The sequence below is a fragment of the Pygocentrus nattereri genome, chromosome 4 (genome assembly GCF_015220715.1).
Source record: "Pygocentrus nattereri isolate fPygNat1 chromosome 4, fPygNat1.pri, whole genome shotgun sequence".
In the NCBI taxonomy this organism is placed as follows: Eukaryota; Metazoa; Chordata; class Actinopteri; order Characiformes; family Serrasalmidae; genus Pygocentrus; species Pygocentrus nattereri.
This window is the reverse complement of record NC_051214.1, coordinates 41,401,269-41,422,197: the sequence shown is the minus strand read 5'-3', so window position 1 is coordinate 41,422,197 and position 20,929 is coordinate 41,401,269. Positions and strand designations below refer to the sequence as shown.

Below are 20,929 nucleotides of genomic sequence, written 5' to 3'. Positions count from 1 at the left end.
AGGAAATGGGGTTACAGAGGGAGGAACATGAGAGAACAGAAAGAGGGAGAGAATGGAGAAAAAGAGAAAGAAAATGGAGCGAGAAAGAATACAAAAGACCCGAAAGAGAGCAGGAACAGAAAGAGAGAGAGCGCGAGAGAAAGAGCGCGAGAGAGAGAGCGCGAGAGAGAGCGCGAGAGAGAGAGCGCGAGAGAGAGCGCGAGAGAGAGCGCGAGAGAGAGCGCGAGAGAGAGCGCGAGAGAGAGCGCGAGAGAGAGCGCGAGAGAGAGAGAGCGAGAGAGAGAGAGAGCGAGACTCATTTGGGCTTCTGTCATCTGTATTCATGCTCAGCACAGCTAACATGAAAAGGCTGACAGAAAAATAAAAAGTGCCATTTTCTGCCAACAGAGACACAGAGCTGATACATTTTCTAAGAAGCTTAAGGCAATAAAGAAGTCCTGTTCCTCACAAACTGCTCTAATAACCTCACATTGCTTTCGTGTGACTCTGAACAAACAGAAACAGCATGAAGTAAATATACTCTAAAGTATAAAGGAAATCATCATTACTACAAACATGACTGCGACTTAGTGTTACGTTATAAGAACATTTTAGAGCACAACAAACTGCACATATTCGACGAAATAGGAAACACAACCATGAATGAATTAGCTCATTACAGCATCTCTACTAAAGCATCATATTCAGTATTGTATTCATGACATTTTGTGCTTTTTAGACACATTGAACACATCAGTCTGAGGCATTTCAAATTTCAACAGCAACGCACACTCAGCATCAGGTATGAGAGACAATAATATTGCAAACACAGGTCCCACTTTCATCAGACTCCTGACACACTGAGCGCAGAGCACCCAAAAACACAAAGCACATGGAGGACAAGTTAAAAAATACTGAAAAATGTAGAAGAGCACAGTCTGATGTAAACCAAAATCCAGATGTGTCAAGAAATTTAGTTTTTTTAAAATGAATTCAATTTAATACATGTCCAGTCACTTTTGTTCAGTTTATAAATCGCTGCTGTCTGACCAAAAATGTGCATGTCCTTTGATATTTTTCAGTTTGACAATTTGAAAATACTGTACCTACTGTCCTTTATATTGAACATAAATTTAATGATAAATGGACCAAAAGCAATGGCCCAGAAATTAAAGTAGGTTTTTACCTTCTCCATATTTAGGGTCTGCATTGTCAAGATTTGATAAACAGCTGAGGAATTGTGAATGCAACTATCAAAACCCACCTAATAGAACACAACTAAGTACGTACCTCATCTTTGTGGCCGATGTAATTTTTGCAGATAAAGTAATGTGGCGCTAATAATTTAGTGCTGCATTTTTAGATCAGACACACTGACCCATGTGTGTCACCACCACGGGCCATTTCCCTTCTTTTTAACTCAATTATGATGAAGCCAAACAGAGGGATTGACTCCTCATACAGGCAGGAACGCCACTGCTATGCTGATAAGAGTCCTTGGGCATGACTCCTAATATTACTTCCACCTACATTTGTGAACGACATGGAAGAAGTTTCTGCTTTAAAAAAATTGCAAAATATTCACAGAATATGACAGAAATAATTGCCATGCCTGTTTTCGCTGTCATGTATATAATTGGTATTGTTATACCATTATTCCACTTCAAAGAAATTAAGAAAAATAAACATTGTTATTTGTATTGTCTACAATCAATGGTGTCAATTATCAACACAGAAGTTCGATATCAGGGGAGACTCAACTTTTATTTTGGGTTTCAGTAACATTTATTGGGCATTCACACTGGACAATATTATACCAACCCTCCTATGCAGCGACATGAGTGACAGAGTGCTCGTTAAGACTAGCAACATTAGAGCAGGCCTCTGTTCTGTGGTTAGCAGTATGGTGTACAGCCTGTAGTGGTCTTCCACTACAAACCTGCTGCATACTGATATCCATATAAGACATGTCCTCAGAGAAAAATCATCAGAATAATAAAAAAAAAAAAAAAAAAAAAAAAATCAAAAAAAAAAAAAAAAAAATCATTGTACTATTGGACCGATCAATAAATACTGAGGAAGTAATTGCAGTTTAAAAAAAAAAAGGTTCAGTATTAAAAAAACAAAAATGACCATGAACATACAGAATTTACGTGAAAATCCAGAGAATCTGACTGTAGATCACTGTCAAGTTTATTTGTACAATCATTAGTAGATTGAACACAAATGACGCGCAGCCATTTACAGCTCATTAAACCTCACTCTGAAACAGTTCACATGCAGAGCATTCATCCACACACTCGTACCTTTGAAAAGAGGCTGATGGACTTGAAGCACGATTACTGGAAATGAAGCAGATTCATTAAGAAGGTCCTTAATGAGTCCTCGAGACACTGGAGAGAAGTTCCAGATGAGCTGGGTAGCTGCATGTCCATCGTAACGTTCAGTGCACATGGCTGAATTAGTCAGTGTGTCCCAGACTGCAGTGCTCCAGCAGCCTGACTGCTTCAGGCCTACAGCAGAGGACAGCAAATTTACACCATATCACTAAACGCACTGACCACAGCCCAGGGGCTACAGGAGCTGCTCCGAGGCTGGACTGTATGGCGCAATGCCGGAGCTCCATAAGGTCAGTGAATGTAGCGCTATGCTCAGTAACCTTGGCAGGGTATATGATGCATCCAGCAGCAGAGAAGGTGCTCACGTATGTTAACTAATGGACGTTGATTCACGTACACACAAACCCGCACACACTAAACCACACTTGCGCACGCTACTTTGCACATGCTAGGCAGGGATGCATGATAATTATCAGTATTGGCAGATAATTGTTTAAAAAAAAAAAAAAAAATATTTGCAGATGTTTGGATTTATTTGATATTTCAAACCGATTTGATATTGTACTCTGTGAGAACATGTTTAGGCCATACTGGGCTACTATGATAAAACATCCGCAATTAGGTATTATTATTAACAACATTTGTAGTCTACAGAAAATTTTTTTTATTTATTTATAATGGTATTCCAGGTAGATCCAGTCCCAAGTTTTACATTTTAAAAAGGGTCGGCACATCAGCACTGGCTGACAATTCCCATATAGTCACATCCCTAACACTTGCTCATTAACTCTTGCTAACCCTTCTATTGCCAACTCCTGCTCACTAATCAGAGCTTTCTCTCCTACACTCACAACTATGAGAAGGGAAAGTGGTCAGGTTGACCCCTGCTGTTTGCATTCAAAACAAGGAACTGAATGTGCCCCACATTACATGACCAACAGAGCTTATAGGTTGTGAGACACTTTGTCAGGGTTCCAAACAATTAAATGATCATGACATAAAATACAGCTCACAAGCATTTCCCAAAATGGACCACAAAGGGATGTCCATTAGATACACCCCTCAGAGCAGCACTCACTGAGCCACTGGTTTTGTAGCTCAACCGTATTTTACTCTTCACACATAAAGCCAAATGTTCAGCTACTGTGTTTGTATGTTTGCAAAATGCTGCGGCAGCCTTAAGCAATTTTTAATCAGAAATTTCCTTATATTAAAATGATTGGTGTTTCAAAACATTCTGAACGCAACCAGCAGATGTCGCAGGTCTGCAGTTTCCTGCTCCATCACACGTGTGTGTTTGTGTTGTGTGGGAAGATGTACTGCCTGGAAGCTGCTGCTCTGCTGCTTGTGCTGTAAACATAAAGAGAAAAGGATCACGCACTGGTCCTTTTCTCTCTCCTTATGTCCGGTGTTCCTTCGGTTCTGTTCTTTTGGTTGTGCTCTCTGCTGTGGAGGTTCCTTCACTTCCCCAGTCTCTGCTCACAGGTTGCATAGCACCGCAGGGCACTAAGTAAGTCCTCATATGAGACATCTTTGTGGGAAGGCAAAGAGCTGCAGTAGATACACACACACACACACACACACACACACACACACACACACACACACACACACACACACACACACAATCAGACAATTTAACCATAAGGCACAAGCTGATGAATGGGTCGTGAAACTGTCAGAGGAAGCAGCAGTGAAAACTGGGAATCCACACAACTGAATGAATCATGAAAAGAGGGCATTTACCACCATCTAGTGGACAGCCAGGAAAAGACATGACAATGCTCAATACCAGCCTGAGCACTTTATCAGTCTGTACATGTATGTAAGTACACATTTTTTTTCCCCTCCATGAACAAAAACTCAAATTTTCACAATTTCCCTTATATGCCAGATATGGCCAATCAACCAAGATATATGTTAGGTGACCAAAATTTGCTTTTGTTATTTTTGCCCTGGAATGACGAGGCTCATGTAAGAAAGTAATAGAAGCATATTAACATTATGAAAATGACATGCCTACACAATCACATCTGCCTCATATATTCATATAACTGCTGACACTGTATGGCATACTGTATTTTTTTTTAAATTATAAAATTTTTTAAAAATGTATTTTTTATATACACACACACCAACATTTTGGTATGTCAGAGAAATGTATTCTGACTGTACCCAACATCAGTGATTCTAACATTAACAAACTGACACCTTTAACTGAATACTGAAGTACCTGTGCACATTTTGCTGAATATCTAAACTTTACTCAACAGAGAAAGTTAAGCATCATTGGAAAACAAGGTAACTGCAGCTGTGTTTTTAATTCCTAATATGCTGAAACTTAATGAGAAACGCCAAGTTCAACACAGATAATAACAGGGTCCTGGTTAGAAGAACACAGGTTTGGTTTCTATTTTCCTCAGTGCAGTTCCAGCCATTGTATGGATTTTGTCAAATTCACTGCCAGCATACCTGGATCAACTTAAGGAAGGACTGATGAGCTCAACCAGGTACTGGAATGGTAACTGATCTTGGGCCTGCCTCAGTAGTTCCAACACAAAATCTGAGTTAACGCTTACTTGTTTTTATCTTAATGTTACTTTATATTTGTGCACAGTATTGCAATATTGAATATTCAAACACCCACTCTTGATACTCACATGAACTCTGTTAGTCTGATGTGCCAAGGCAAAAAACCCAGTGTACTATCCACTGGACCAAACTTCAGCACCAGGTCTGGGTCTGGGATGTTCGACTCTAAAGAAAGAAATAAATGTCTTGTGTGAGCAGTAGGCTGAGGGGCTTAACAGTCGGCTTCATAAGCTTTTTGGTCTCTAAGATGATTACAGAGTGTCTTCGACACTGGACAGCTGCATGGCCAGAGAGGAGTGAGCAAAGAACAGCTGCAAAGAGACAATATACAGAGACTGACAAAATTACAGTCACAGTCCTGTTTAGGAAGATGAAGAAAAATCCTCTTAAGAAAGTCCACATGTGCTCATAAAAAGACAACTAACTTCAGTTTCAAACCCTAAGAAGATTCAGAGCAATAATAAAAAAGCTTTTGGTACATCTCTACTCTTACTGACAGTCTATAGGCCAAGTTATCACAGTTTAGAAAGTTTCAGTTGCTTTTATTAGTTTCTTATTTTGATTTTCAATTTCAGGTTAGTTTCAGTTAGTTTTCAGACTTTTGATTTCCAAAAAGAAAGCCTTTCATTTTAGCCTCAAATATATCATAATTCCCCGAGTATTTAAAGGCCACATATTCTACATTTTTCAAACATCAGCCCCCACCCCAATTATAATGTTAGTGTAGGTTTTTGACCTTTAAAACTAAACATTTGCACAAATGGCTCACTCTTCTCTGAACTGGGTCCCATGACAAACCTCTCTCCTCACTGAACATTACCCACTGGCCTTAAGATGAGACAGATTAAGAAGTGCTCAAACTAAAAGGCTCCAGGCAATGAGGCATCCATTATATCCATTGACACATAATACTTATATGTACATATAATTGTAATTCATGTTTACAAAAACACTCATGAAATGTAGAAATTGGGACTAGATCTTTCTGGATTAGCACTTTGGAGAAATATAATGTTAATTTATAGCAGCCCAGTGTCAAACATTCTGCTCATCAAGAGTGAAAAAATAAAGGCCTCATCAAATATCTCCCTAGAATGGCAGTCAAATCTAAATGTCCCTCTGATGGCAGTATTTGTTTTTAAGCAAATATGCATTAATACCAATATGATTGTCAAGTGTATCTAAGCCACCAGAGATCATCATCCATCTTAAAGACTGAAAGTAACATGTTATTCAGTAACTATTCATACTAATATGTAAGCTCCATAGTTATGAGTAAGGCTGGATGTCTTTTGAAATGTCCATATTTTAATACTGATGAAAACAAATAGTGTACTACTTTATTACAATACTAACGCTGTCAATTAATGCAATAATTAAATCCACTATGCTATATTTGAAGGAAACTGTAAAGTGCATTTTAACATTTTGAATGCGTAAAATAATTTAATCGTAGTAAAATCGGACCACTTTCTCCTGATTCCTAAACAGAACTAACGAACCTAATTCAACTTATGAGAGCAATCTAATTACTTTATTAGAATATAGTTTATGGGGTTAAACAGAGATAAATATCTAGTTAAAATAAATAAATAAAAATAAAAAATCTAGTAAGCTCAATTTTCACAGTGATATTTTGTCTCTGCTGAAAGATACACGACAGCAGAGATGGTCAGTAAGTTAGTGGTCACTCACCTCGGAGTAAAGAGTCCAGCACAGTGACATTGATGTCTTTGGATGTCCTCTGTTTCTGCTCCACAGCTTTACACAGCTGCTGTGCTGCCCGAACAATACTGAGCTTTCCATCGTCTGGAGACAACACCTTCACCACTGTTGGACACGTCAACGCTACAAACAAGGACAGAACCGGGGAATATTTTGACCAAGGTATCAATATACCAATACCTTCATTCATACTGGTGCCCAAATTATACCCCCCCCCATTCCTTCTTTCAAATTACAACCCGAAAGTGTGTGTGGCTTAAACCAAAAATAAGTCTAAGGTGCTGGAAATAGCCAGTCATCAGTCCATTAGACCAAGTACAATCAAGAAGCGCTCATGTTAATAACATGCATACAGAGTGTAACTTAGACAGCAGTCAAGATTTTGAAACAAGTAAACCCACTGGCTCAGACGCTGAGACTGACTACTCAGGCACTGTAATTTGGTTTTGTATGACAATTTTTGACTTTTTAATGATTCTTCAGGTAATACGGTTGCAGTCTCAATAACTAGCCCTAGCTCCACTGCTCAGAGCTTTCACATTGGCAATTCAGTCAAACTGTTCTTAAATAACACAAAATAAAAAAAAACAAAACATCTATACTAAAGATAAATCTACACATAGCAAGTTAAAATTCTTATTTTCATTTAAAAAAAAAAAAAAAAAAAAAAAAACTAGAATCACAACAGATGGATGCCTGAAGAAAAAAAAAACACTTGTGGAACTTTTAAAATCTTGGAACTTGTAGAGAAAAAGTAACTACAGGTGATGGAAAACAGGTCTTTAAATTTCAGTGCATGTCAATGTCTTTTTGGAGCATTTCCATCGATTCATTCTTCTTGAAAATGTAACACTTTGGACATAAAACCAGCCAATTAAGGACAGGACAACTATCTGTCGTTCTCCTTTCATGTAAAGGCTGAATGACACTTCTGTGTCTGTAAATCTGGCAACACGTGCAGACATCCTGTGCAGGTGTCCACATAAGTGACTGCCAACATACTTGCATGCAGTACGTATACTAGAGGAAGCTTCCGAATCAGCATGTAGAGCAAAAGAGGAAAGTGTGTGTGTGTGTGTGTGTGTGTGTGTGTGTGTGTGTGTGTGTGTGTGTGTGTGTGTGTGTGTGTGTGTGTGTGTGTGTTCTCTCACTCTCACTCAAAGTGCTCCACTATATTTGTGTAGTTTTAGATTTTGGAGTTGGGGCCTTGGTGTAACGGAGCTGAAATTAAACAGTTGATAAAATATTGAGTTTCACCAAAATGACTCCATCTTCGTAAAAAGGGTTAAGAACAATTGTAAAAAGTTATTTATATTTTCATATAAAAAGGAAAAAAACCTTACAAATATTTTTAGGGAGCTATTCTTTTCTTGCTGTGACATCACTGCAGACTATGTCCCTCTGTTGCTGTCGTACCTCCATCAGACGAGTGAGAGCTCTGAGATGGACGGTGTGTAACTGCTGTGGTTCCTCATTAATATTGAGTTTAATTCAGTTCATACAGAGGAAAAAACTTTGAAACATTGTTCTAACACATTATATGAACATGTGGTAATCTTAGAGTGTAGTTTTGATTAGAAATGCTATTTTGTTGAATTATTGCTCGGACATGTGCTCCAGCTAGCTGAGCCTCGGTAGCTAGCTATATGGCCAGCTAAAATTCACCCTCAGAAGCAAAGTTCCATTATAAAAACTTCTAATTCCTTCTTACTTTATATTCATATGTTCAGCTTGCGAGGTCTGCAGCCGTCTAAGGCAAGAGAGGATTAATACACTGTAAAATCCGTTTCAGGTATGTGCTCCCCAGTCTGTTCCCTCCTGAAATGTGCCGTGCATTACGTTGATGCTCGCCAAGCAGCGTTAGTTTTGTATTTGTTCTGCAGTAAGTTCACTTTGTTTTGCCATAAGAGGAAAAAGAAAATGCTTTTCTCTGTCATTTCGGGATTTTGTATGATATGAACAAACTATACGATCACATGTATGCTATTGTAATGTGAGGAGTGCTCTTTTGGGAAGAAATACTATGAGCTCAGCAGACGAGTGAGAGCTCTGAGATGGACGGCTGCAGACCTCGCAAGCGTCCAAGGCAAGAGAGGATTAATACACTGTAAAATCCGTTTCAGAATAAACAGAGTGGAAAGCGAGCCCTTGTGTCCGACTGGTTGATGACCGAACAGTGGTCGTTACATTAACAAGCCTCTGAAAGAAAACCTTACCCATAACCCTCTTCTCTGCATCTAGATAAAGCTACATTTCTGCACAACTTTACTGAACCATTTAGTAATTAATCACAAAAAGCCTAGCCTGGCACATGAATATAGCCGTGGCAGGAACTTTAACTCGTTTCTATTTTATTCCTAACAGTAATGCATAAAATGATCGTTCTTGGGCAAAACTGAAAATCGGGATACACTGGGTCAAAAACTGAAAAAAGCCGACAAACTAGCTTACAGATACTATGTAAAACTATTACAGTATGTAGGGTGCAGTATGTGCTACAAACTCCAAATTCCTTGACAACAGAGAACAGCTGGTAATTCAGCCCCCAATGAATTTCAATACTTCTTTGATTACATTGCATTTTGGCTGTTTGTGATATTTATCATTACAAACGGAGGCTACAAACTGTGTTACTGTGCTAGCAAGGACTTTTTCTGTTGTTTTGTTGTATTCTGTGTTTTCAAATGGTATCAAACCTGTAATGTAGCAGTTGTTGAGTGCATTTCCACTTGATTCTCAACATGAACAATGATTCCAAATTGCTGCTCAAATTGTTGGAAGGCATCTGAAGAACGGTGCAGGGAAATGAACCAGGCTGAAGTTGGCTCTGCTGACCCTTTCCACCTTAAACAGTGAGGCAGTTATGTTATGGTGCCAGAATGTAACTGCTGCACTATTTAAGGTGGAACAAAAATTTGAATAAGAAGTCGGCGGGAAAAGAAGCTACCAGCTTTTTGCGGAAAAGAAAGGGAACAAACAGCATTTTTTTCACTCTCTCATTTTCATTACTACCAAAATGATAGCCAAGTGCCGTTTTTGACGCTTTGACAAGATTTAAGATGATGGATAATAAAGGTGCTGTATGTTGAGTTCAATGTAAAAGCTTTGTGTAAGTGCAAATGGATTTTAATTTGTATTGCTTTTTTACTTCTTGTAAACATCACAAACTCTCATATAGGCTTAAAACTGAATATTAGAAAATGCAGATGGTAGTGACTAATTACTGATACTGAAGTATATAGGAAATTACATTTGGATATAATCTTACCATCCAGCCATACCCAAGTCCTACACATTTTGGTGTTTTCCTGCTCTAACACACCCAGTTCAAAGCAGGAATGACTTGGTAAGGGGCTAATAGGTAATTTCAGGCAAATAGGAAAACCACCAAAACCAGCAGTGCAGGGGCACTCAGGAAGTGATGTAGCACGATGATTTATAAAAGGTAATAAGTATCATAACAGGTCATTCAAGTCAGCATTTTCTAGCGTAACCCGTTTGCGTACACACCCTTTATTGTAGTCATGGGAGTTGACTCTTACCATGCTGATCTGTGCCATTGTTTAGGAACTCCAGTGAGTACTTGCAGCTCTCAGAGCCCAAGAGCTCCTGCTGCTGCTTTAAAATCTCCTCCATCAATCTAGAGTTATTCCTTCTGAAGACACCTGCAAAACAAACCGTGGAGATTAGCGCTGTAAAGCTTCTAAACAGCACTTTACTTTCAATTCATTTGCACAAATAATCAAAAGACTGGTGATGATTTCTTGTGTAGAAGGAAGCACAAGCAGTCATCACCTTTCATCGCCCTTCTATTTAGTGAATTCAGCTACTTTAAAGAGCATGCCTTGCTTTAACTGTGCATGCACAGCTTGTAAATCTCTAAGGCTTACAGGTTGGTATTTCTGTACAGTCACAGTCTTAATTTGCCATTTTTGTTTATTTTAATGAGTTATTTTATTACGCTAGATCATTTTTTATAAAGACAAGCATCAGTTAAGTTGACACGAATGAACAGAGCTCATTCATAGCTGAGCTACAGAAAACAGAGCAGAAAATTGAGGAGCTTTTGGAGCCTGTGCGAATGCGGCACAATGGAGGTACCCGGCCTAAAAGGTCCCACGTGCCAGACTCCTCTACTTGGGAACACACACGGTGGCAGCAGCACTCTGAGATGAGGTGATGTGGATGGCTGGCATGAATTTATGATGTATACAACTAAGTCAACTATAATTTATGTTAAAGATTTTCCATATATTAGTCAGCAAAGGCATTTAGGTTTGCTAAATGTATTGTGGAGAAGCTTCCGAATGCAAGAAAATTGGACAGGGAAGCTGTGGGACTGTTCTCTGGAGTGATGAACCCCATCCAATATCTTTGGGATTTGCTGGAATGGAGTTTGCAATCCAGAATAAATCATCCAACATCAGTAGCTGACATCACTAATGTTCTTGTGGCTGTACAAACTTTTGGGCATACAGTGCATCTTGGTTAGGAGGCTGTCAGTTTTACCATCTGTGACGTAACTGAGAACCAAGACGCCGCCAACATCTGCAGGATCTCACACTTAGAACAAATTTAGACACTGTGACTGCTTTCATCCAGAACTCCGTGAGGAAGCTGCAACACCTAAATTTAACCTCTCATGAGTCACACATGAACAAGTCCAAATGAATCCTGCTCATCAGGATAACACCTCCCTCTGACTCGTACATCACACTTCTGTACGCTAGACGACACGTTGCTGACTATGGCATCAGCTCTGAGCTTTGAGAGTTGCTTAAATCAGGGTTAAAGGTAAACCAGTCTGCAATTCAGCCCATACATTCCCTCTTACTCCTCATTGTGAAAGATCCCTGGAGTGGAGTTGGGAAGGATTTAAATAGGCCATAGTGCCAACCTGGAGTTACTGAAGAAGACAGGAAATTACAATAGAGGTAAAGAGTAGATAGCCTTCTACAACTACAGTCAGTCATTCATGTGCAAAGTCCAGAAAAAATGAACATATTTTTCAGTCTTAAATGGCCCATATGATAGAAAACGTTTTAGAAAAGGTTTTTCAAACACCGTTGTGTCACTGCTAGACAGAGAATCGTCCACTAACCAAAATTATCCAGCCAAAAGTGTCCTATAACCACTGATGAAGGAATAAAGGATGACTAAACACAAATTGTGCAGCAACAGATGAGCAAACATTTTTGTCTGTACTTCTACAAGGACCAACAAGGTAGGAATGTCCAATAGAGTGGACAGTGAGTGGACACAGCAGTGCTGCTGCAGTTTAAAAGCACTGTGTCTGATCCACTCATACCAGCACACTAACATGGCACCACCACGTCAATGTCACTGCAGTGGTGAGAACAATCCACCACCCAAATAATAGCTGCTCTGCGGTGGGCCTGTGGAGGTACGGACCACTGAAGAACAGGGTAGCAAAGTAAGGCAAAGAAATGGTTGAACTACAGTCTGCAATCATAGAACTAAAGTGATCCTATATGGTCCATGAAGTTGATAAACTGGAAAATGAGTGTAGAAACAAGGAGGTGGTTTCAATGAAGTGGCTGGTCAGTGTAAATCAGCCTACAGCAGTTTAGCACCACTCATTCACACTGAAGTCATCAGGAGTGTTTCAGCCAGGATGGCAAAATACAGGACAGCCAATCAGAACAGTGGAAAGTTACCCTAACTCCACCTCCTCACCAAAAGACTTTTATACAACACAAACCTCAGTCAATTATTATTTTACTTTTAAAACTGTATTTTTATATTTTTAAAAACCATAAATGTAGCCTTGTAGAACACTTTTTAAAAATTCATTTTAATCCTTCTTTGTTAACATGCTGTCTTGTCTTTCTGGTTCTCAGCCCACCACAAACACTGCACTTTTGGCCCCTAAGACAAAAAAAATGGTCCTCCTGGTCTAGATTATCGCTTAACTGGCAAAAATATTATTTTATGACCGTTTTGCCAAACAGTCATAAAATAAAGCCTTATTTTACCATTTCCTTGTGCACAAAGTTTGTTCCTCTGCTTAACTGAGCAATTTCTAACCAATGGGTTCTTTGACTCATGCAGAACCATATTCTATTCTGCCTAATCTTGTATCCTACTTAGATTTTGTCATATATGGACAATTATGTGACACATATGCCAGCCTATCACCTTTATGTGTGAGACATGTTTAAAAAAAGATATACTAGAAAACATTCAAGGGAATATGTTACTCACACATGCAGGCTTCACATTACATGGTTTTTTTGTATTTCATTTCGATTTTGTTTATATGAGACATATATTAGATATACCGTATAAATCACTGATGACAAAACAACCTCGTGTAAAAAGGGTAGCTTTACAGGGGAAGGGAAAAAAACTACTTTATTTTCAATGCAAGTCAATGGAACCAGACACGTATGAGGAGCAGCCGCTTTGAAATTCTGCCCTAAAACTTTACAGGTCACTGTCTCCGGACACCAGAAAGAAAGGTGATTTAAAAGGGAAGAAAAGAGCCACACACTCAACAAGTCTGGTGACTCTAGTGCATGTGATTTCCTGAGCGTAAGACTTTGGCCTCGTTCATGCGTTTGCTACACGGATATCCAGCTGAACTCCAGTCTTACCTTCGTGATCATAAACACTGACATAAGAAATCCCCACTGCCATGCACCACACCACCAGGTTGGCTATATCCGTGTACTGCTGCTCCTCTTCCACCACCAGCAAGCCCAAATGAAGGGGCAATTTTTCCAAAGCCTTGCCGTCAGCTACCCAGCGATACCGGCGGGGTTTTGCTGTCTTCTTCTGGCTGCTGAAGCCCAGAGTTTCGGGAAGTAGCAGCGCGGCTCCGGCTCTCCTCCACAGCCGCCCGCCTCGCCTCCACACGCGGCCTCGAAACCAAGCGGCGGCCGCTCGCTGGAGCTGGAGAAGGCAGTGCAAGAGTCGCCACACCAACTCATATAACAACGCCATGATAAAAGTCTCTTTAAAAAGCGCGTCTGTCAGGAGTTCAGGCGACACCGCATGCTCAGGTTTTCAGGAGCCAACTCGGTCATTAAAGCCGCCTAATTCCACTCCGCTGAGCGCCAACGCCGCAAGCTGCCGGCTGCCATTCCTCAGCCTTTCCACTTTGAACCCGCTGTGTTACATGGAGCTCTCTGATTGGACGCAGCGGACAAAGATGCTGAAGTAAGGCGAGAGGGTTCACGCAGAGTGCTTCCTGTTCGAGCTAAGAACAGAGATTTTCTAGAGAGGAGAGTTACCACTCTGTAATGGCTTCCCGGTTCGTCAAGCACTAGAGGGCGCTCCCGAGCGAGTCCAAAATGAATAGGCCCCCTTACAAAAATGAACTGTTTTTTTTTTGACAGAAAGAAAACTATGACATGGTTACTATGGTTTTACCATAGTATGGTGTCATTATTTTTTGGCAAAATGTAAATATGGTATGATAATATATCTTCCATGATTTTTCCATAGTATGATATCCATGTTTTTAGTCAGAAGTAAAACTAGTGTGATTACTATGGTATCTCTACCATGTTTTTTTCTATAGTATGGTATCATGTTTTTGGCAAAAAGAAAACTATTACTTAAAAAAAGTAACCCTGGTTTTGCTATATTCCACCAGGGCAAAACCTTGGTAGAGTCATGTTATAAGTATGTTATTAATACTAAGAGGTAAGCACCCTACATTATATCAATAAGAGTCCTTGGGCAAGACTTCTAATACTACCTTCGCCTATCTGTTTAAAACGATCACATTGGAAGTCGCTCTGGATAAGGGAGTCTGCCAAATGTCATAAATTTAAATGTAAGTAAATGTATTCTGTTAACTATTGTTACTATAGACCACTGTCTTAAAACTTGGCAGAATCCTAGTATAAACATAGTTACAATAAGGCATCATCACAGGAGTTCATGGCAGAATCATGGTTAACTGCTCTAACCATAGTGACAATGAACTGCCACAGCAAAACAATGGCCATTTTTATAAGGGTAAATGCGGCGCACTTAAACACGACCGTTATGTTTTTGAGTGCTTTTGAACTCTAGTTGTAGCAGTTTATAACAACGCCTCCTGTACCTTCATGACGTCAGTGAGCACAAACTGTCTGGCTCAGCCAATGAGCTCCTCCAACTAGCGCAGCAAAGCCAACCAATCAGCACTTAGTAGCTGTAATATCAACCAATGATCACTCAGAAGCAGTAAAGCTAACCAATCAGCACTCAGTAGCAGTAAAGCTAACCAATCAGCACTCAGTAACAGTAAAACTAATCGGTACACAGTATCAGTAATGCTAGCATCCTGCTGCCAAAAACAAAGCAAATATATTGGAAAGTTTTCTTTGCTTTTTTAGTGAAATACATATTTCACCTTTCGAAAATTAAAGAAAGGTCCTGAACGATTTTTACGTGTTTAACTCCATTCATTTGGGGCTCGCTCACGGGCGCCCTCTGGCGTTTTGCAGTCCTGTTTTTGACATTACTAGAGAAACAGAAAGTGGACAGACCGCCTTTAAACTGCTTCCAGTAGAGATTCGATTTATTCGCATGTATGGCTTATGAATAGGGAGTAAATAGTGTTATTGATTCTGATCAAAATTTCAATAATATGGTAAATATTACAACATTTTTATATTGATATTTAGCCTTCCGATAGGCTCCAGCATCCCCCGAGACCCGTTAGGAGAATCGGCTTAGAAGATGTGTGTGTGTGTGTGTGTGTGTGTGTGTGTGTGTGTGTGTGATATTTATGTATATAAACATTTCTAAATGAATTTGTTTTTATGTTCCTTTTTTAAAGCAAATGTAGTTTCTTTCTTTATTGATATCTGGTGTGACAACGTGTTAATTTAGGTTGCATTAAAATGTAGAATTTCTTGTAAAACGTTTTCTAATTTAATTTTAATTTTTATTTTTATGCTAATTAAGTGCCATTAAATGTCTGTGAAAGTTCCACATAAAATACATTTAAAATACATGAGATGTAAGTAATTCCCATTAAAACAGTAGATATTCAAATAGATTGTGTTTTTATATTACAAAGTATACAAATGTATTGTACTTACTGTTGTGGTATAAGAGCAGAAAATAGTTTTATGTAGAGTTAAAATATATTAACAGATGTTGAAATGGCGCCCTCTGCTGCTGTAATGTGGTCTCGCAGATGGGATCCATAACACGGTCCATACTGTGTGTCACACCTCTGAAGATTAGAATAGAGCAATAAAACCTTCCCAAGTTTTAATTACACACCTTTGATACATAATTACATATGGCTGATACATGAATAAATCTATAAAAGACAGTTACAGGCCAAAAGAAAGACAGAACACTGTGGTAGGTGTGAATGTTGTCTACACTGAAAAAAAGTGACGTGTTGAATTTGCTTGGTTCAAATGTGTTCATCATTTCTACATGAATAGAATACATTAAATCAGCACCACTTTCAGTTTACTTTTTGCAACAACTATGCAGATGTAATATATTTGACTACATTTGGAAATGATTTACACATTTTGATCGAGTCATTTCAATGCATCACCTTCTCAGTGAATCAGCAGTAGATGTACAGCAATGAAGTGAAAGCTGCAGGTGAATTGTACATCATTAGGATTTTGTTTTCATATTAAAGATCATAATCATAGTAGTCCTCATTGTCTGTGTGCTCAGATTGTTTCTCAGGTAATGACTCTTCAGTCTCCTCACACTTGTCCTGCGTCATTACGTACGCTTGCCAAATGTCCACTGATGTATGGACAGTCTCACTGCAGAAGTCTGAGCTGATATCTACATCCCTGGCTAGCAGTGCCCTCTTAACCTTGAGCAGCTCACAGCTGCAGTTCCAGGGGTTTCCGTCCACGTACAGCATCTGTAGTTTGGGGAGCAGGCTCATGACAGGCAGTGAGGAGAGTCCGTTGTTGCGCAGATTCAGCACCTGCAGCCTCTTCAGAGACTTCAGTTCATGCTCCTCAATGGTGACGATGCGGTTCCCCTTCAAGTCCAAACGAACCAGAGTTTCAGGCAGTCTGGAGTGATACAAATATTCAGTCATTATCTGTACACCTATGTAATGGACCTATAAGGTAGCTGGAGCTCATGAAGTGTCCAGTGAGTGGAAGTACAAAGTAGGTGTTTCTAAAAAAGTGGCCAATGAGTGGAAGTACAAGGAAGTCTTTCTACTAAAGGGGCCAGGCTGAGGAATTATAAGTTAGGTGTTTATAATAATGTGGCCAGTGAGTGGAAGTACAAGATGGTGTTTCTAACTAACTGGCTGGTGTATGAACAAACACTGTAAGTCTTTCTGCTAAAGTGGCCATTGAGTAAACAACCAAGATAAGTGTTTCTAATAAGGTCTCCAATGAGTGAACGAACAAGATAAGTGTTTCTGATAAAGTGGCCAGTGAGTGGAAATACAATGTAGTGTTTCTAAAACAGTTTAAATTCTCTTTATCATTTGATATACTGTGGTTGGTTAGTGTAGTGGTTAACACCTCTGCTTTGTACACTGTAGACTGGGGCTCAATCCCCACCTGGGCAAACACCCTACGCTATACCAATAATAGTCCTTGGGCAAGACTCCTAACACCGCCTTGGCCTACCTATGTAAAAATGATCAAATTGTAAGTCGCTCTGGATAAGAGCGTCAGCCAAATGCCGTAAATGTAAATGTACTGTTGGTTGTCTTCCCAAACAGGGACTCTTCCTGTACCTCACTGCATTCCACATATAGATTCTCCATGGAAAAGGAAAATGTAGTTAAGGGGACTGTCACCATTAATAAGTATAAATAATCAGTTATAATAATAGAAAAATTAATCAAACAATACAACATTCAGAATAGTAAATCATTAGTGTATACACATGCATAAACTGTACCCATTTGGAAAGGTGGAGAGAAGGTTCTGCTCTAAAGCCAGGTTGGTCAGGTGAAGACAGTTTCTCAGAGCATTGCTCTCAAAGTGCTGGATGGTGTTGTTCTCCAAAAAAAGATGTCGCAATTGCTTCATTCCAGAAAGCTGCTGATGCGTCACTTCCTGGATGTGATTCTGTCCACAGTCCAGCTTCTCCAGTCTGGCTGATAGCCGACCAGGCAGCACCCGCAAATAGTTGCCTGCCAGCTCCAGCACAGTCAGACTAGGCAGACGAAGACTTCCATCCACTGACACCAGTCTGTTGTGGCAGGCAGTTAGCGTTGCCAGGTCGCGCAGCTGCACCATATCACGACTTTTTAGTGTTCTTAGGTGGTTTCTGTCCAGGTTGAGGTGGAGCAGAGCTTGTGGGAGGTCATGGGGCACCTTGTTCAGGAGGTTGGAGGACAAATCCAAAGTTTTAAGATGTTGTAATGACGAGAAGAAAGTTGAGGGCAGTGACGAGATCTTGTTATTTGCTAAGCTAAACTGATTTAGATTTGGCAATCTGAGGGCACCTTGCACTGTCTCAATTTTATTACCCTCCAGAAAGAGACTCTCCAGCATTGTGAGTGCTGAGAAGGTGCTGGAGCGTAATGTGGCAATAAGGTTATTCTGGAGGTTCATCAGGCGGAGCTTCTTCAGGCCCTGCAGTGTGGACTCCTGCAGTGTGTGGATCCTGTTGTGGCCCAGGTGGAGGCTCTCCAGGCTGGACGGCAGGCCGCGGGGGATGTTCCTCAGTTTGTTCTTCTGGAGGTCCAGAGTCTTTAAAACTTTCTGGGCCCTAAAGGTGTTACCCTCCAACTGCTCCACTCCACAGGAGGATAGGATGACCTCCTCAAGGCCTGGTAAATTGGACAAATCTCTACTCTAGAACCAAACAGAACAATACTTAATCCTTTAAACCATTGAACTATAGGATTATTATTCAGTTATCAATCTAGACTTATTTATTCAGTATTGCAGTAAAGTAGTTAGCTGCTACTTGGAAACTACCATGCAAGTTATGTAGTTAGGAGAGTGTAACATTTAAGTCATTGGGCTGATTTCCTAAACCCTGAAGGGAAATTTTACCAACATTTTAAAATTTCTGGTTAAGACAAAATCATTCAGAGTAGTTTGATGTGAAATGCTCTGCTCTAGAGAAACTTACCAAGTCAGAATTGTTCACAGTGGTGGTGATAAGGACCAGATGGCTGAAGAGTTTAATGCCTCTAAAAGGTCCCTCACATAAAGCTGTTACATGAAATGATTATGATGCCTGGTGCCTGAGACATTGTTGTATGATAGTTTCGATAAGGTTTTAAAACATTCATTCATTTTCATTCACTCTCCAAGCCGCTTCTCCCTCAGGGTCACGGGGGGGTGCTGGAGCCTATCCCAGCAGTCATTGGGTGAAAGGCAGGATAAACCCTGGACAAGTCGCCAGTCCATCGCAGGGCAAAACATACTTCTTAAAATCAATTCATGGTGGAGAGGTATATGCAGGACATTGTGAGGCAGAATAGTCCCCAAAGAAAGCTTATTTCTCCAGATTTACCACTATTTCACCATCATCAGTATGACATATAAAACTCAGAGGACACGTGAGTGCTGAAGGTTCACTGTTGGTTTTGGATAGTAAAAAAAATGACTATATTTGTGTTGTAACAGTATGACCTCCTGGTTCCTATCACCACCACTGTCAAGAAATCTGAGTTTTTTCAAAATTTTTCTGCAATGAACCATTTCACATCAAACCACTCTGAATGACTTTGGGTCTCAACCACTAAATGATGAAGACATTTCAATGGTTAACTACTATTGGCATTGAATTTAGTGCAAGACTAGGGTTAATCCATATTAACCAAACCACACAGTCAGTTCCCCACACTGTAAAAAAAATGAGACAACATTCTGCATAGCTTTCTTTTTTTATTAAATGTGAGTTTAGTCAAATGTTCACCTTTAAAGATTCACATTTTTAAGTAGTCTACTCTCAAAAGCTAGACTGAATGAAAAACAAAAATGAATGTGGCTGGCTCCTTATGTACTGAAAAACCACCCTGTTGTTTTGTTTGTATAATCATTAGGACACAAGATGTCATGAGTTTAAATCCTGGTGAGGTATCAGCCCCCAGGCTGGGGGAACTGTGCCATGGGCAGGGTCGTAGTATATGGGTGAGTCTGACAATGACTGATTTGGAAGAGAAACAGAGAAAAAAATCCAACAAAAATCCAAGCAATTTCAGCTGAGAAGCTGCCAAACACCATCACTGGTTTAAGCTCAGCTTAAATTGTTTTTTTTGTAGACTTAACTAAGATGTGGAATCATAAAAATAAGCACTGATGCGTTGACTAAAAAGCTACGCAGAAGGTTAATTTCAAATTTCAAACTGACCTGACTTAATTTTATACATTATAGATCAGAAAATAAGCCTAACTTCAAAAACAGGCTGTAGAGTTAGGCTTAAAATCTCTTAAATAGAGACCTGAAAGACAAACACTAAATGTATTGTTCAATCAGTTAAAAAACAGTTGTTGCATCAATATATTCAGACTGAAATAAGATGAGCAGATGAAATGAATTCAAAGCAACGTTTCTCAAGGAGATGAATACAGCCATATGCAAAAGTTTGTACAGCCTTGTGAAATTCCATGTTTACTGCTAAGTTAACACAGAGAACACACAGCTGCACACTTTAGTGCACAAGTGCTGTTTATTTGCTAAGTTTAACATACTGGGGGGAAAAAAAACTGCAGTAGAGTGTGCAAAAAAACAACTATATTTAAGTTTGTTCCCTTTAGAAAAAATCAACAAAGCGTAATTTGACTGCACTGAAGCACAAAAAACAATAAAAGTACAGAAAAGTTGCTCAAGACATTGCCACAAACATTTACTGCTGAAATGAGTAGCACAATGTGAGAGAAAACTGTTACCTTTATCTCCTTAATGTGGTTGTGTCCTAAGTTGAGCTTTCTCGTGTCTCTCGGGATGCCTGAGGGTATGGCCTGCACTCTGAAGCACTGCACTGACGCTGTCTGTTCACAGATGCATTTCTCGGGACAGGTTTGGCTGCAGAGAGAGTGCAGAGAGAAGAGTAGACTGTAAAGGAGAATGTGAAGTGTCCACATTGTGCAGACATTACTGAGACTGCCTCAGTGCTGAAGGAGTGTTCTGAAAGGCTTAAATAGCTCAGTGATTCAAGCGCTGGTGAGAGTAGACCTTCTCCACTTTATGTGGAACAATGGCTCAGATCATTATCTCAGTTGGAAAACACTGACAAGGAACCGGCAGAGCAGTCATGGATTATCCTGCCTGTCCGCAGATGTGAGAAACTTGCTGATAACCTGTTTACAGCCCATTCTGTCTAAAAAATGTGGTTTCCTCTGCTGAAATACCTTTACCAG

At 39.8% G+C, this 20,929-nt stretch overlaps 2 protein-coding genes across 3 annotated transcripts; both read right to left on the bottom strand.

The window, feature by feature from the left end:
* Positions 1-2,148: 2,148 nt before the first annotated feature.
* Positions 2,149-13,744, bottom strand: nus1 (NUS1 dehydrodolichyl diphosphate synthase subunit). 2 transcript variants are annotated; one of them, XR_001857620.2, is made up of 6 exons: positions 13,253-13,744; positions 10,178-10,300; positions 6,606-6,758; positions 4,979-5,075; positions 3,700-3,869; positions 2,149-2,492 (listed from the first exon to the last, which is right to left on the bottom strand). XR_001857620.2 is itself a non-coding variant. In XM_017692467.2 (5 exons), the coding sequence occupies exons 1-5, from the start codon at positions 13,599-13,601 to the stop codon at positions 3,779-3,781; spliced, it is 813 nt and encodes a 270-aa protein (XP_017547956.1). In that variant the 5' UTR covers positions 13,602-13,744; the 3' UTR covers positions 2,149-3,778. The 2 variants fall into 2 exon arrangements, 1 of the variants encoding a protein (XP_017547956.1); XM_017692467.2 differs by having other exon boundaries at positions 2,149-3,869.
* Positions 13,745-15,890: 2,146 nt separating this feature from the next.
* Positions 15,891-20,667, bottom strand: LOC108424430 (nephrocan-like). The gene is made up of 3 exons (XM_017692468.2): positions 20,459-20,667; positions 17,508-18,409; positions 15,891-16,657 (listed from the first exon to the last, which is right to left on the bottom strand). Exons 1-3 carry the CDS (start codon positions 20,651-20,653, stop codon positions 16,258-16,260), a joined length of 1,497 nt encoding a protein of 498 aa, XP_017547957.1. The 5' UTR covers positions 20,654-20,667; the 3' UTR covers positions 15,891-16,257.
* Between the last annotated feature and the right edge of the window lie 262 nt (positions 20,668-20,929).

Excerpts from the sequence above, each read along its gene's own strand:
- nus1 (XM_017692467.2), bottom strand. The coding sequence starts at position 13,601 with ATGGCGTTGTTATATGAGTTGGTGTGGCGACTCTTGCACTGCCTTCTC. Across the intron at positions 10,301-13,252 it reads CAGTGTTTATGATCACGAAG|GTGTCTTCAGAAGGAATAAC; the intron begins GTAAGACTGGAG and ends TTTGTTTTGCAG. Across the intron at positions 6,759-10,177 it reads CAATGGCACAGATCAGCATG|CGTTGACGTGTCCAACAGTG; the intron begins GTAAGAGTCAAC and ends CCTTGTTTGTAG.
- LOC108424430 (XM_017692468.2), bottom strand. The coding sequence starts at position 20,653 with ATGTGGACACTTCACATTCTCCTTTACAGTCTACTCTTCTCTCTGCAC. Across the intron at positions 18,410-20,458 it reads ACCACATTAAGGAGATAAAG|AGTAGAGATTTGTCCAATTT; the intron begins GTAACAGTTTTC and ends GTTTGGTTCTAG. Across the intron at positions 16,658-17,507 it reads CTCTCCACCTTTCCAAATGG|ACTGCCTGAAACTCTGGTTC; the intron begins GTACAGTTTATG and ends GTATCACTCCAG.